Here is a 13,386-nt window from a genome sequence, read left to right as displayed (position 1 = left end):
CACTACGAGGCTGATCCGGGCGTAACGCCAGCACAGCGAGGCGCCCACGTAGCCATCCGAAGTCGCGTCAGGTTCGCTCGACACGCTAGCGGAGCGGTTGGCGAGGCTAGTGGTGGCCATAGTCTGGTCCCCTAGGGGCTGAACGGGTCGGCGCGCGCCCTCCTTCCCAAGCCGCGCCGGCCGCCGCGCGCGCCGCTTCGGCGTCGGGCCAGAATCCAGGGCTGCGGCTGGGATGGCGACGCGAGCCGAGCCGTTCAGCCCCCTACCCTCTCGTACACCGCATGCCACGCACTTCTGCACGTCGCGACAGCCGCGTCGTGCAAATCCCACGTGACTTCACCCCATTGCGCGCGGCGCAGATAGCGAAAATGACCAACGCGCCCTCTTCTGCCTCTGACGACGACCGCGCGTGGCGCACCTCGGCTGCTCGCCGACGGTGAAGCAGAACAGCAACTCAGGCCGGTGGTACATCGAGTGCCTCTACCGCAAGTCGAAGACGCACGTCAAGATGTCGCTCAACAGCCTACGCTCCAGAGGTGGGTCGCCCGCTCCACGAACCCTCCCTACGGCGCGGCCCCCTTCGAGCCGCGAAACTTTGGCACGCAGGCCGCAGCGCTGGCGGCAGCTCCACGCTTCATAGAGTGGATCGTTGACGGCTTCGCCAACCTGGGCTCTGGCGGCAGCACCTCCACCCCGATGGACGCTGGACGCGCTGTCCTCTGGCGGTGTGTGTCGTAGGGTACTGCTATAACTGCTTCATGTACTTGCGCGCGCACGCACATGGGGCGCACGACGGATCATTCCGCGCCTGTGGGAGCGCTGGCCGTGCACGGCACATGGGGTCGGTGTGTGTGCGCTCGCGAGAGAGAGATGGGTGTGTGTCCTTGACACTCTCGCTCCGGGTGCCTCGAGCGAGAGAGGAGGGGGAGACGCCGCGCTGGGTATTAATCAGAGTGTTAGTCAAATAATCCTCGCACACCACGACTCGCGCATAAACCACGACTCGACCCACAGGGAGAGTGCGTGCGCTGCGACGGACCCAGCCGGCACCGGCAGTGCGGACACAGTGCGAGACTGCGAGTCGTGCGATGACTACCGACGCACAAGCACACCACGCGACGTAGTCTGCAACACCGCGCGGCTGGACACCACACACTTCACCGGCAGGACTCACTGGGTCGGACGCACGCGCCGGTGCAGCGGAACCGAAGATACCGAGAAGCCCGCCCGAAGCCCCGAACCATGTGCTGTGGTCGCTGCCACGCCAACCGCGCGGCCGGCCCGGGCGCAGGCCGTGACGACTGATCGCGGCGGCAGCGCCGCGCGCCCTCGTGCAGCGGTGCGCGCCGCTCGCGCCGCGCCAAGGGAGGTCTTCAGCCTGCGGCACGCTCGCCCGCAGCGCTGCCGGGCGTGCCCATCAAAATGCGCCGCCGCTGGACGTCTCCGCCGCCTCCAAGGCGACCGACGCCACGAGTCGTATGCGTGACGCCACCGTGAGACGTCTGGACGGCTCGCTGCGACCTCAAGGCCAGCCTCGCCGCCCGCCGTGAGCGCCAAAAAAGCGTCAACCGCGCAACCGCGCAACCGAGAGAGAGCGACTGAGACGCTTCAGCGACCCGCCAGGAGCCGGGCCGAGGCCTGTCCGAAGCCGCATGCCGCTCGAGTCGGTCGCCCGGGGCACCCTGGGAGGCGCCCGTCGAAGCCAAAGCTGTGCTGGGGACACGGCCGGATCAGCCTCGTACCTTTTTGCGCAAATGGTCAAATCAAGGTTTTGTAACGCGAGCTGTGTCACAGTGAAATGGCACTAGCCTCGGTTATTTCTCTCGTCGGCGCAACAACTCACCTTCTCTGCTCTCATTCATAGCACAGACCGACGCGCGATCAGAGCTTAGACCCCATCTCGGTCGTCAGCGTTGTACAGACGCACCCCAATCGTCGTCGCGTTGATAGTGAAGTAGCAGTGGCGGATGCCCGTCCGGATCATCTTCGCCTCGCAGCGATCGCACGGCATCGCATTCAGAATCTTTCGCCGTCCAGCCGGCGTGGCGGAAGGTGCGGCCGCACCTTCGGCCGGAGGCGCTGTCGGCGCCTGAGTGGAGGGAGGAGGAGTGAGGAGGCGTTCAGCCGCCGGGCGCGGCGAGGCGGAGCACTCACCAAGCGCGCGATGAACATGTCCTTGCCGGCGGGGCGAGGGCAGCCTTTGAGGACGCTCATCTCGGCATGGATGTTGTCTCGCAGGAAGGGCTTCTTGTTCGAGCCCGACTTGAGCGGCACGTGGTCGTCGCCGGCGATCAGCAGCGCACCGTACCGGTACTTCCTCCCGTGAATCGTCGCAGCCTGATCGACAGCGATCTGGAGCGCCTCGTAGAGCCCGTCGTCGTTGGCGGCGTTCGGCGCGGGGATCTGCCACTCGCGGTATGGAGGAGAGGGAGCCGCGCCAGCCTCGGCAGAGGGAGCGCCGCTCGCATTGATCGCAAACGCTGCTACAGGTACCGCAGGCGCTGCAGGCTCATCGTGTGTGGCCGCCGAGCAAGCAGAAGCCTGTGTGCGTGCGCACTTGTTGCTCGGGGCTTCAGGCACCGCAGCGCCGCTCGCCTTGGCCCGTTTCCTCTCCCGGCGCTGCGCTGCCCGAGAGCCTCCCGGCATCCAGTGCGGGTTGAATGCTGCAAGAGCCGCTGCAAGTAGAGCTCTACACGAGACGATGCAGGATTTGGATTACAGCAGGGGTGGGAGTGAAAATTTACTGCGTGCACGGAAGGTCAGCCAACTCGGACGGCTGGCGTTCGAGATCTGTGTCTTTGCTAAAAAACAAATAATTTTCCTTTTATCTACATGGCGGCGGTGACGGGCGACGCCGAAAACATCAACAAGCAGGCGCGCAAGATGCGCACCAACTGGGTCACGAACAAGCAAACGGCGGACGGCTTCTTGCCGCGGTGGAGGGCGCCCGCACCGCCTAGCTCCGCGGACGGGCCCCTCCACCCTTCACGTACGGATCATGTAGTCCCCACACTCGCTGTCGTGGGATCGCTTGTCATGTGAGAGAAGCCTGTTATTAGATGCCATGTCGTCTCTTCTTGCAGTCTGAGCGACGGCTGGCATTGCGCGAACATTCGAGGTTTCGAAGCCAGAAGGGCGTCGGCAAGAAGAAAAACTGCCCCCCGCCGCGCTGGGCGACCACTCACACGGCCTCGCTGTGCTTTTGTGTTCGGTTGCGCCATGCAAGACGTCCGACGCCACAGTGGGCCGGCTGGTCTCCGTGTGCGCCCGTGTGTCCTCTCGTGTGTCCTCTGCCTCGCCGCCGCTGCGTTTCTTTCCTCCCTCGATGGGCACGCGCAGTTCGCGACCACCGTTGTGCCGCCGCCGACGACGGAATTTAACTTCAGTTCACAAGGCCACCTCGCTGTGCCTGGCGGCCGCATTTGGTACGGTGTCGTTGGAGAGCGGCGCAAAGGCGAACCGCCGATGCTCGTCATTCACGGCGGTCCTGGCTTGAGCCATCACTACCTCTACCCGCTCACGGCGCTCTCTGCCTCTCGGCAACTCATCTTCTACGACCAGCTCGATGCGGGCAGTTCCGAGTGGCCCAACGACCCCAAGAACTGGAACGTGCCTCGCTACCTCGCCGAGATCGACGCGCTGCGCTCTCACCTCGGCCTCGACAGCCTCATCATGTTCGGAAACTCGTGGGGCGGCACCATCGCAGCGGCGTACGCGGCACGGCGGCCGCCGGGCCTCACCAAGCTGATCCTCTCTGGGCCGCTCATCGACACGCGGCGGTGGGTGGCCGACAACGCCGTGTACCGCGCCGCCCTGCCGGCGGGTGCACAAGAGGCGACCGACCGCTACGCACCAATAGCCTTGGCTTCCGCGCCTCACGCTCACTCCACAGCTGCCTTGACCTCCAGGCGCTGCGTGCGTGCCTCGCCTCCGGAGACACCTCGAGCGAGGCCTTTGCGGCGGCGACGGACCTCTTCTACCGGCGGCACTTGTGCCGGCGGGACCCGTGGCCCGACTTTGTGGCGGCGACTTTCGAGCCGCGCCTCTTCAACAAGCGGTGCTACGAGGGCATGTGGGGACCGACGGAGTTCATCTCCACCGGCGTGCTCCGCGACTACAACGGCTCGGCGGAGCTCGCGAGCATTGATGTGCCCACGCTGCTCACGTGCGGAGAGTTAATAATTATTAATTATTAATCATTAATTATTAATTAGGTGCCCACGCTGCTCACGTGCGGCGAGTTCGACGAGGCGACGCCCGACACCACGCGGCGAGATCTAGACGTGATGTCAGGGATTGTTCCGGGAGAGAGCCGACGTGTGGCCGCAGCTCTACCCAATGCGGCCAAAGGAGATCAACCTCGAGAAGAGGGAGAGCCGCAGCTCACCATCCTTCCTCCTTCCTTCGAGGCGCTTCGCGGCGGCGATACCGGGCGCCGAGGTCGTGGTGTTCCCAAACGCGTCGCATATGACCTTCGTCGAGGTTCCGGAGAGCTACCTCTCCGTCGTGCGAGGGTTCGTCGAGGCGGCGCCAGAGACGGCGCCAGCGGCAGCAGTCGCCGTCGCGGGGGAGCGCCGTGCTGTCGGCCGCGGCTTGCTCAACGGCGCGTCGCCATGCACGTGGTCTACGGGCGGCGGCTTCTACGCCTACCCCTTCACAGCGTACTGGAACGCCACCTCGGGCGACTACGGCTGGGAGGCGCGGATCGTCGCTCCCTCGCAGGCCGTCGTCGGGACCAGCTCCGGGCGGCGGCGGCGGCGGCGGAGAGGCGAGGAGACTCGCGGGCGCGAGGCCGTCACCGGCGTCGGCGCGCTGCGCTTTGGCGGCGCAGCCGACGTCTACGACCGGCCGTACGCCGAGGTCCTCGACCCCGCCGTCGAGGTTGGCTGGGCGGCGTGGCTTGTGCCGCCCGAAGTGCGTCCCGACCCGCAGCGCCGCGGCGAGTGGACCTCGCGTGCGTTCGTCGGCACGCGAGTCTCGACGGCGTCGCACACCTTTTGCGGCTGCCAGTCGATGAGGGGGGACGCGGCGGCGTTTCGGCTCACCGAGCACGGCCGCGCCAGCGTCGACATCCCGCCCCGCCCCGCTCGCGTGCCTTGGTACGCCAACCTCACGCGTCGCGAGATCAGCGCGCAGATCCGGGCGACGTGCGCCGCGCTCGCGCGGCGGACGAGCTGCCCGGAGGACAACGAGACCGCCTACGCTGAGTGGGCGAGCGGGAGGGACAATGGCACGTACTGGCGGCTGCCTCCGTGGGTCGAGGTGTATAGCAGCCTGCCGGTGTGAGCCGTACGTGGGATCTGGGAAAATGAAACCTATATCGTGTAGACTCGCGATCTCCGATCTCTCTCGAGACCACCAGATACGAGAGAGAGAGACTTGAGCGGAGCGCAGCGGAGGGGAGAGCGTCTGAGGTCTCGTGAGGACAGAGGAGCGGTGTGGAGCGCTCTATCTGTGCGCACTGGGCGGCGCACTGCGCACTCGGCACTGCGGCACTGGGCGCGCGGGGACCGGGGTCCTATATGCTATAAGCTAATTCTGTGTATCACGATTCCCGTTTGGCAGGATTCCTTCCTCGCTCTCTGGCACTTTCTTTCCGCCAACGCGGGAGGATGGGCAAAACCCAAAATAAATGGCGACACACACGTCACACCGGGGGGAGGACTAGCCCCACAGCAGTGCACGACGCCACTGCCACTCGCACTCCGCACGCGATCCACCAAAAAACCCGCGGACAAGGCGCCCCCGGCCCCCCGCCCGCCCGCTGTGGGCCAAGGGCAAGGCGGCGCTCTAGCCCGGTCCTCACGCCCCGCGCTCGACGCCCAAGTCGTCGGCGACCCGCTCCTTCTTCTCCTTGCTCGCCTTGCCCCACGAGACCACCACAAGCCGCGTCACCTCGTTCATCACGCGGCGGCCGAGCGCGCGCCTGGGAAGGGCTCGGACAGGGCTCAGAAGAAGGCTCAGAAGAAAGCCAATCACGTGGCGGCCGAGCGCGGGCAGCGAGAGGCTAGTCTCGGCCACTCCCGGCTAATCTCGCGCCGCCACTCCGGCAGCGAGTCGAGCATGCGCTCCGAGACGTCGAGCACGCCTAATTAAGAGTGAGGTGTTGATTAATTGTTACTTCGAGTCGAGCATGCGCTCTGCGACGTCGAGCACGCCCTGCACCAGCGGCTGCGGCAGCCCGCCCTCGCTCACGCGCGCGGCGAGCGCGTCGGAGAAATGGACGCAGTTCTTGTCGAAGACGTGGTACGCGTCGGCGTCCCACGTGGCCTCGAGGCTGCCGACGAGGCCCTCGACCTCGTCCTTGCCGAGCAGCGACGGGCCGAGGTCGATGGTCACCTGCGGACGCAGCCAGAGGTACGAGACACGCGGCCGAGCGGCATGGTCTCGGCTCCACGCCCCTCGGCACGATCTCACGGTCTCGGCAGTGTCTCGGCTCGGTCTCTCGGTCTCTCGGCTCGACCCTCGCCTGCGGCCGGTCCCCGAGCATCTCCTCCATCACCGGCACCGTCCTGCACTCGATGTGGTCCGAGTAAAAGTACTCCACGCCGTGCACCCGGATGCCGACGTGCGGGATCATCGGCAGCTGCTTGGCCACCGATGTGGAGAGCACGCTGGTCAGCGGGCCGCCGATCTCGTAAAAGGTCGCCAGCACGCGCGCCTCGTCGGCCGCCGCCTCGGCGGGCACAGCCGGGATCGAGTCGACACCCCAGAGCTGCGGCAGGAAGGAGGCGCGCTGCGCGGCGGCCGAGCCGTCGGCGGGCATGGCGTGCGCGCCGGAGGCGTCGAGGTACTCCTTCGCCGCGCGCCGCGTCGCCTCCTCGTACTCTTTCGGCGTCAGCCCCGCCGCCTCGGCGCGGCGCTGCTGGTCGGCGACGGCCTGGTCAGTGCTGCCGGGCGTGCGAAAGACGGCGAGCGGCGACGCGTGCCGCAGCACCGGCGCGGCGGGCGCACGCGAACCGGGCTGGAAGGCCGTCGAGGCGAGGAAGAACGCATTCATTACGGAGCGGTGCCGAAAGGGAAAGAAGAATTTTACTTGGGTATGGTTTACACTTTAGCTCCGAGTATCGTGTACTACCGACCCACGCCAAGGCGCGGGGCGGTGGTGCTTGCCGGCGCTCGCGGTGCTTCGGTGCTCGAGCGCGCTCAACATTGTGGTCGTTCAGGGCGGCTCGCACAGCGCCCGCACACACACACACACACACACACACACACACACACACACACACACACACACACACACACACACACACACACACACACACACACACACACACACACACACACACACACACGCAAGGGCGAGGACACGCGCAGGGGCCGCACCTCTAGCGAAGCCCACAGAGTGGGAGTGGGCGACTCCTATCACCGCCCTGCCACCCACGTGAGCCTTTTGGCCGCCTCTGTCAGTGTGCCCGTGGTAGTGAGAGACTGCTGGTGAGAAGCCGGAGGAAGGTCGCTAGTCGAGAGAGATCGCCAGTGGAATAGGGAGTCCACCGTGCTGCGAGCCTGTCGCTGTCCCTTGTCAGGAGCAGGAGAACTAGGAGAGCGCAACCAGTAGGAGGCCCGCGCCTGCCCCCGTGCCGCCGGGTGCAACCTGTCCTATACGAGAGAGGAATCCCTGGGACCCTGTCGTGTGGGTGAACCCTGCCCAGCCCCCCTCCGTGTCGCGATGCGCTCCCCGCTCCCGTTCCCCTGTGTCCCTGATCGTCCTTCCAAGATCCTGCTCGTGCAGGTGGGGACCCTGTCCCTCTCCCACCCCTCGTTTGGCGTGCCCGTTTTATTTATTTATTTATTAGCTCCGAGTAGAGAGGGCGCTCCGCTGCTAGGGGAAACCTGGAGCGCGGACTAACCCTCGGAGAGTATTCTTTAGCTCCGAGTAGAGGGGGCGTTCCACAGCTAGGGGAAACCCGGAGGCTTAGGCTGAACAAGCTTTTCCTCTCGCACCCCGTCTGTTTTCCTTTCCTTTTTTCTCTACAGCACCCTCTCTTGGGAAAACTCCGTGGAAATCGTCAAATTTTGGGCTCTGAGCCGAGTCTGAGGCTGGTTTGGGCCCAAAATCAGCCAAATTTTAGGCCAAATCGGCAAAATGCCGGGAAGTTTGCGGAGAACCCGTGTATACCTGGAATTTACCCTGCGACCGCCTGGGTATTTTGTCGATTTCCTCAATTTTGCCTCAGATTTTGCCCCAGACCAGCTCTCAGACTCAGGGAAACTCGCGAGTTTCCAGAATGGAGCACCAAACACCCTCTGTTTTCCCTGGAAATTTCCGGAAACGCAAAGTGCTGGGGACCCTTTGTTTTCCTTTTTGTTTGCCGGAAAAGCTTGTTCAGGCCAACCCGGAGCGCAGAACCAACCCTCGGGCCTCGGAGAGGTAAGGTAAGGTAAACTTCTCCACACACACGCTCGGTCGGCGCGGCCTCCGTCCGTGGCAGGCTGCCGTGTCCGTGCCGTGGGGTGTCTGCGTGAGAGACTGTTAGAGCTGTCAAACGTTAAGAGCTGAACAGTGTTGCTAGTGTTAACAGTAACAACAGAACAACAGTGGGGCTCCCCAACAACAGTAGCTAACGTTAGGCCAGCTGAACAACAATAAGGAAGGCCTGGCAGTGACCCACGACGATCTCCAGCGTCCAGTGCGGGTAATACCCGAAACTACCTGGAAAAACCCAGGTATTTTCGGGTTTTACCCGGGTTTTTTGCCATTTTCTGCTTGCTGGCCGCTGAACAACAGTAACAACAGTAACAAACATTAGCAGTATGGGCTGGGGAGAACACTTGAACAACGTTGAGGATTTTCAGCCAACAATAGTGCAACTGTTAGGCCCAAAGTTAACGTTTGACAGCTCTAGAGACTGTGCGTTGTTTGAGGAGAGGATAGCTTGGTATTGCCTTCATATGTCGCAAAGACTCCAGATATAACTCTCGTGGCCACTATTTCTCGCATCCCAAAGATTCCAGCCAGTAGACTCACCGTCCCCCTGGTCCCGGTGAGCCGGCCGTCAACCGTCGCCGGCCGGCGCGCGGCCGCTCACCTGTCCCGTCCTCCTGTGTAACCCTAGGCATGTGGTGCTGGGCAGGCCGAACATGCACAAGAAAACCCCGTGGAAAACGGTTAAAATTTAGGCTGTATATACTTTTCCTCTCGCACCCCGTCTCTTTTCCTTTCCTTTTTTCTCTACAGCACCCTCTCTTTTCCTCTCTATTTTCCCGGGGAAACCATCAAATTTTCCGGGCTCTGAGCCGAGTCTGAGGCTGGTTTGGGCCCAAAATCAGCCAAATTTTAGGCCAAATACCGGGTATTTTGCGGGTATACCTGGAAAAATCCCCGGGATGTTGCCGGTTTCCTCGATTTTATTTTGCCCCAGACCAGCTCTCAGACTCAGGGAAAGTCGCGAGTTTCCAGAATGGAGCACCAAACACCCTCTGTTCCCTGGAAATTTCCGGAAACGCAAAGTGCTGGGGACCCTCTGTTTTCCTTTTTGTTTGCCGGAAAAGTATATACAGGCCAAGTTAAAATGGCACCGATTTACGATTTTCCGCGCGCTGCGCGCGCCGAGCTGGAGCACGGCCACGGCGCCAAAAAAGTGCTTGCCGGAGTCCGTTTTCAGTGGACGGACACCCAAAACGACATTTGCATCGGCCGGGGGGACAAATTTAGTGCCTGGGAGCCCCTTTCAGAGCCTTCTAAGCCCTTCCTGCTACTTTTTGAGCTCGGGTGCGCTCTGCGATGATGTGAAAATTGTGACCAAAATCCACTGTGATCAAGAGGAAGTAAAGCTGGTAAAAATAGCAGGAAAACGGGAAGGAAAAGGGGAGGAAACCCTTGGAAGGCCTACCTGCCGCCCGCCGGCTGCTCCCCTTCGCCCGGCCGGCTGCTCCCCTCAGCCAGCACCAGTCCCATGGCTGCTCCCGCCATACATCAGCGCTCCTGCAAGGGCGAGGACCGGGCGATGCACCTCACCGCCCTTGTTGGCGGCGAGACCGTCTGTCTCCTCGCCGTTGCAGACGGTCACGGCGGCCCTGAGGCGGCGCAGCTGTGCGAGGACACCTTACTGCAGACCATCGTCAAAGAGGCGGGTGCCGCCGACGCCGCCTCGCTGCAGGCGGCGTGCTCCCGCGCCTTTGCGACGGTGCACGCAGCGGTGTGCGAGAGAGAGAGCGCCGATGCTGGCGCGTGTGTGACGGTGGTGGCGATCAACGAAGGTCGAGGCGAGGTGACGTGCGCACACGTGGGCGACTCGTCCGCCCTCCTCGTCGAGGAATCGGGACATCGACCCCTGACCGCCGAGCACCGGCTGAGCAACAGCCCCGAGGAGCAGGCGCGCGTCGTCGCCTGCGGCGCCCGGCTCGCCAAGGCGCGGAGCGACGACGGCTACTTTGGGGTGGGGCCCATCCGCGCCTGGCCCGGCGGCCTCGCCGTCTGCCGTACCGTCGGCGACGCTGACTGCGCCTACGTCGACCCCACGCCGGTCGTGTGCACTCTCGCATTCGAGCGGCCGGGCGGCGCAAAGGTCATCGCCTGCTCGGATGGCGTCTGGGATGCCCTCTCGGAAGAGCGCGTGGCGAAGCACGTCCGCGCCGCCGCCACGCCCGCCGATGCGGCCGTCAAAGTCGTGCGTGCCGCGATCAGGGCGCGCGGGCTTCGCGACGACACGACCAGCGTCGTGGCGTGGGCGGGGGAGCCGTCATGGGGAAGCAGGCGCCGCAGCCCGAAGCCACGGCGGGGGTCGTCGCGCCACCTCGCCAGCCTGCTCTCATCGAGCTTGGCGAGCAGCCCCTGCGCCGCCCTGGGGATGGAGGGAGCACCGCCTTCGGTCGAGGCGGGCAACCACGTGAATAGGCGAGCAGCTCCTCCTCCTCCACCGCCGCCGCGGCGTCGGCCTCGGCGTCGAGCGTGCCCTACTCCGACTCGGCCTACGGAGCCTAGAAGGGGAATACGGCGCCCCGTTACCTCCGACTCGCGCTCGAGACGACACGCATCCCGTGTGCACCGCTCGCAAATGCACTGCACGGCACCGTCTCCCCCCCCTGACCTATGGGTACTCGCTCTTGCGAAGCCAGAGACAGAAGCGGACCCCGTCTTGCGCCCCGTGCCGCCACCCAGGCCTCCGACTGCTCCGAATCGCCGACTCCGCCTGCGTCCGACATCGGGTCGATCGACTATTCGCCTTCCCACGGCGCCCCCCACCTGCCGCCCGCCGCCTCCGCCTCCGCCTTGGACGGCTTCACCCTCCTCACCGTCGACACGAGTGGCGGACCAGATGCCGCCGCCAGCCACGCAGGCGCGCCCTCGCCCTCGCAGTGCCGCGGGGGCTGCCTTTGGGGCGGCGGCGGCGGGGCGGGAGTGGGGGGGGCAGGCCAGCGCTCCACACCGGCATGTGGAGGTGTGCACCTGCCTCTCTCCTGGCTCGCCTAGGCGCGCCCGGCGTCGCGAGCCCGCTGGAGGCGGGCGCGGCTGAGTCGCTAGAGAGCGGCGCGTCCTCCCGCGGTGCCGCCGTCCCTAGATGCCGCGCACCCGCCCATCTTCTTTACTGTGCGTCTCTAGGCGGCGCCTCGCCCTCGCACGGCGCCTCGCCCTCGCAGAGCAGGCGGGCCCGCACGCGGCTGTCGGCGAGGCGCCTCTTCGGCGCGGACACGGCGCGGCTGCCGTCCATCCCCGGCTCCGACTCCGCCATCCCCGCGCCCGAGAAGATCGACGCCGCCGAGAAAGCGAGCGCGGGGGCGGCGGGGGCGGAGGTGGCAGTGCCGGCTACTCTTGGCGAGGCGGTCGCCGAGTTGCGGAGGGGGCGGCCGAGTGGCAATCAGGAAGGTGAGGTGTGAGCCCAAGAGGTGAGCTCGCCTCGTGGCCGCTTGCCGGAGTATGCCGAGTGCATCGTCGGGAGACACGAAGCTCGTATGCACACTTGCGCGAGAGGAACTGCGCCACTTTTTGTTGTACATTGTAGGGGTTTGTAGCATGGCTCAGCGTGTATTGCAATAGGAATCCTATAGGACGCGGCCTTTAGTTCCTAGCAGAGTAGGATTCGTCTACCTACGTCTCAAAAAACAACTGTGAGGCCTCCTCGCCCCGGAAACATCTCCCGGACCCAAGACGCACAAGCTCAAACAGTCTTCTTACACGAGTTGACAAGTAGGTAGGTAGACGAAAGGCACAAAATAAAGGCCTACCCCCCCCGGGACACGCTGCCTTTGCTGAAGGCGTGCTCATGCGTTACCGCCGCAATCGAGCAGCCGAAGTGCAAACGCATTGAACACCCCTTCATCATGCTGTCCCAGTTTGCTCTCGCGGTGCCGACCCAGCACACGCCGCAGCACGCAAGTTCCTTACCGTCCCTGACGCCCCTCCCCGTCCGTCGCTACAGGCGTCGGGTGCTTTCCCCGTCACCTACACTAACTGCGGCGTCGAGAAGACACTTCAGACGACCCCGGAGAAGGTCGTGACCATGAACCAGGGCTCGCTCAAGTTCATGCTCTCCATGGGCCTCCAGGACCGCATCGTCGGCACACGCGGCGTCACCTCCGTCCTCGACCCGATCTGGCCCAAGTACAAAGACGCGTACAACAGCGTCCCGGTCATGAGCGGCGCGGATGGGAAATCGTACCCGAGCGACGCGGAGGTCACGGCACGCCGCAGTTGTTGCACGCCTCGTACCCAACGACGTAATGCTCGTTCTCGCTCCAGGTGCTCGCCGCGAACGCGGACTACATCTTTGCGGACTGGAGCAGCGCCTTCTCCGAGTACGCGTGGAACAACGACACGTTGCGGCAGTGGGCGTCTGTGGGCGAATGCGGCGGTGAGAACTCGGACTTCTGGCCCGCCGGCGAGAACAAGACGTACATCGACAAGGGCAAGGCTCCCGGCTACGAGCGCAAGGACGAGATCGAGAGCTGGTGCCGCCCCAGCTGCACGACAAAGGCATCGGCACCTTCCTCTCGGCCGTCTCGTGCGAGGACAAGACCCTGCGGGCGCCGCCGATTCCAGACACCCTGTACGACACAATCAAGACCATGGGCGAGATTTTCAACGTGCCGACCGTGGCCAGCCAGCTCGTCAAGGAGATCGAGGCGGACTTCGTCATCGCCCAACAGACGCTGCAGAAGGCCGCCGGCCACTCTCTCACCGCGGTCTGGCTGGACTGCATCTCCTGCTGCGATCAGGAGCCGGAGCTGTCGGTCTTCGTCGGCTCTGGCGGGGGCGCGCCCCAGATGATCATGAAGGAGGCAGGCTTCACCAACCTCTTCAAAGACCGCGAGAACTCCTGGGCGTGCGTCACTGTGGCGGACATCATCAAAGCCGAGCCGGACGTGATGATCGTCGTCGAGGCCGGCTTTGACCCAGCGCTTGACAAGATTGGTGCGCTTGCCGCTTACCGCCCCCCCCCCCCC

General features: G+C 64.4%; 3 protein-coding genes across 3 annotated transcripts in view; 2 read left to right on the top strand and 1 right to left on the bottom strand.

Moving 5' to 3' along the window:
* Positions 1–3,465: 3,465 nt before the first annotated feature.
* EMIHUDRAFT_104632 (hypothetical protein) lies at positions 3,466–5,286 on the top strand (the record flags this gene model as incomplete). The annotated part of the gene is made up of 4 exons (XM_005763939.1): positions 3,466–3,783; positions 3,909–4,148; positions 4,215–4,288; positions 4,410–5,286. 4 exons carry the CDS (start codon positions 3,466–3,468, stop codon positions 5,284–5,286), a joined length of 1,509 nt encoding a protein of 502 aa, XP_005763996.1.
* A 328-nt stretch (positions 5,287–5,614) lies between these two features.
* EMIHUDRAFT_465005 (hypothetical protein) lies at positions 5,615–7,000 on the bottom strand (the record flags this gene model as incomplete). The annotated part of the gene is made up of 4 exons (XM_005763938.1): positions 5,615–5,926; positions 6,040–6,088; positions 6,159–6,339; positions 6,509–7,000. 4 exons carry the CDS (start codon positions 6,998–7,000, stop codon positions 5,803–5,805), a joined length of 846 nt encoding a protein of 281 aa, XP_005763995.1. The 3' UTR covers positions 5,615–5,802.
* Positions 7,001–9,899: 2,899 nt separating this feature from the next.
* Positions 9,900–13,386, top strand: part of EMIHUDRAFT_214389 (hypothetical protein) — a gene marked incomplete at both ends in the record, with an annotated part of 3,850 nt that continues 363 nt past the window's right edge. Inside the window, 8 exons of the mRNA XM_005763937.1 lie at positions 9,900–10,832; positions 11,105–11,249; positions 11,417–11,488; positions 11,584–11,606; positions 12,199–12,288; positions 12,363–12,617; positions 12,683–12,794; positions 12,875–13,354. Of these exons, the coding sequence (XP_005763994.1) occupies positions 9,900–10,832; positions 11,105–11,249; positions 11,417–11,488; positions 11,584–11,606; positions 12,199–12,288; positions 12,363–12,617; positions 12,683–12,794; positions 12,875–13,354 (2,110 nt within the window). The remainder of the gene's footprint in view (positions 10,833–11,104; positions 11,250–11,416; positions 11,489–11,583; positions 11,607–12,198; positions 12,289–12,362; positions 12,618–12,682; positions 12,795–12,874; positions 13,355–13,386) is intronic.

The sequence above is a fragment of the Emiliania huxleyi genome (genome assembly GCF_000372725.1).
Source record: "Emiliania huxleyi CCMP1516 unplaced genomic scaffold EMIHUscaffold_61, whole genome shotgun sequence".
NCBI lineage: Eukaryota > Haptophyta > Isochrysidales > Noelaerhabdaceae > Emiliania > Emiliania huxleyi.
Note: the sequence above shows the minus strand (reverse complement) of the source record. Positions and strands in the feature narration are given on the sequence as shown.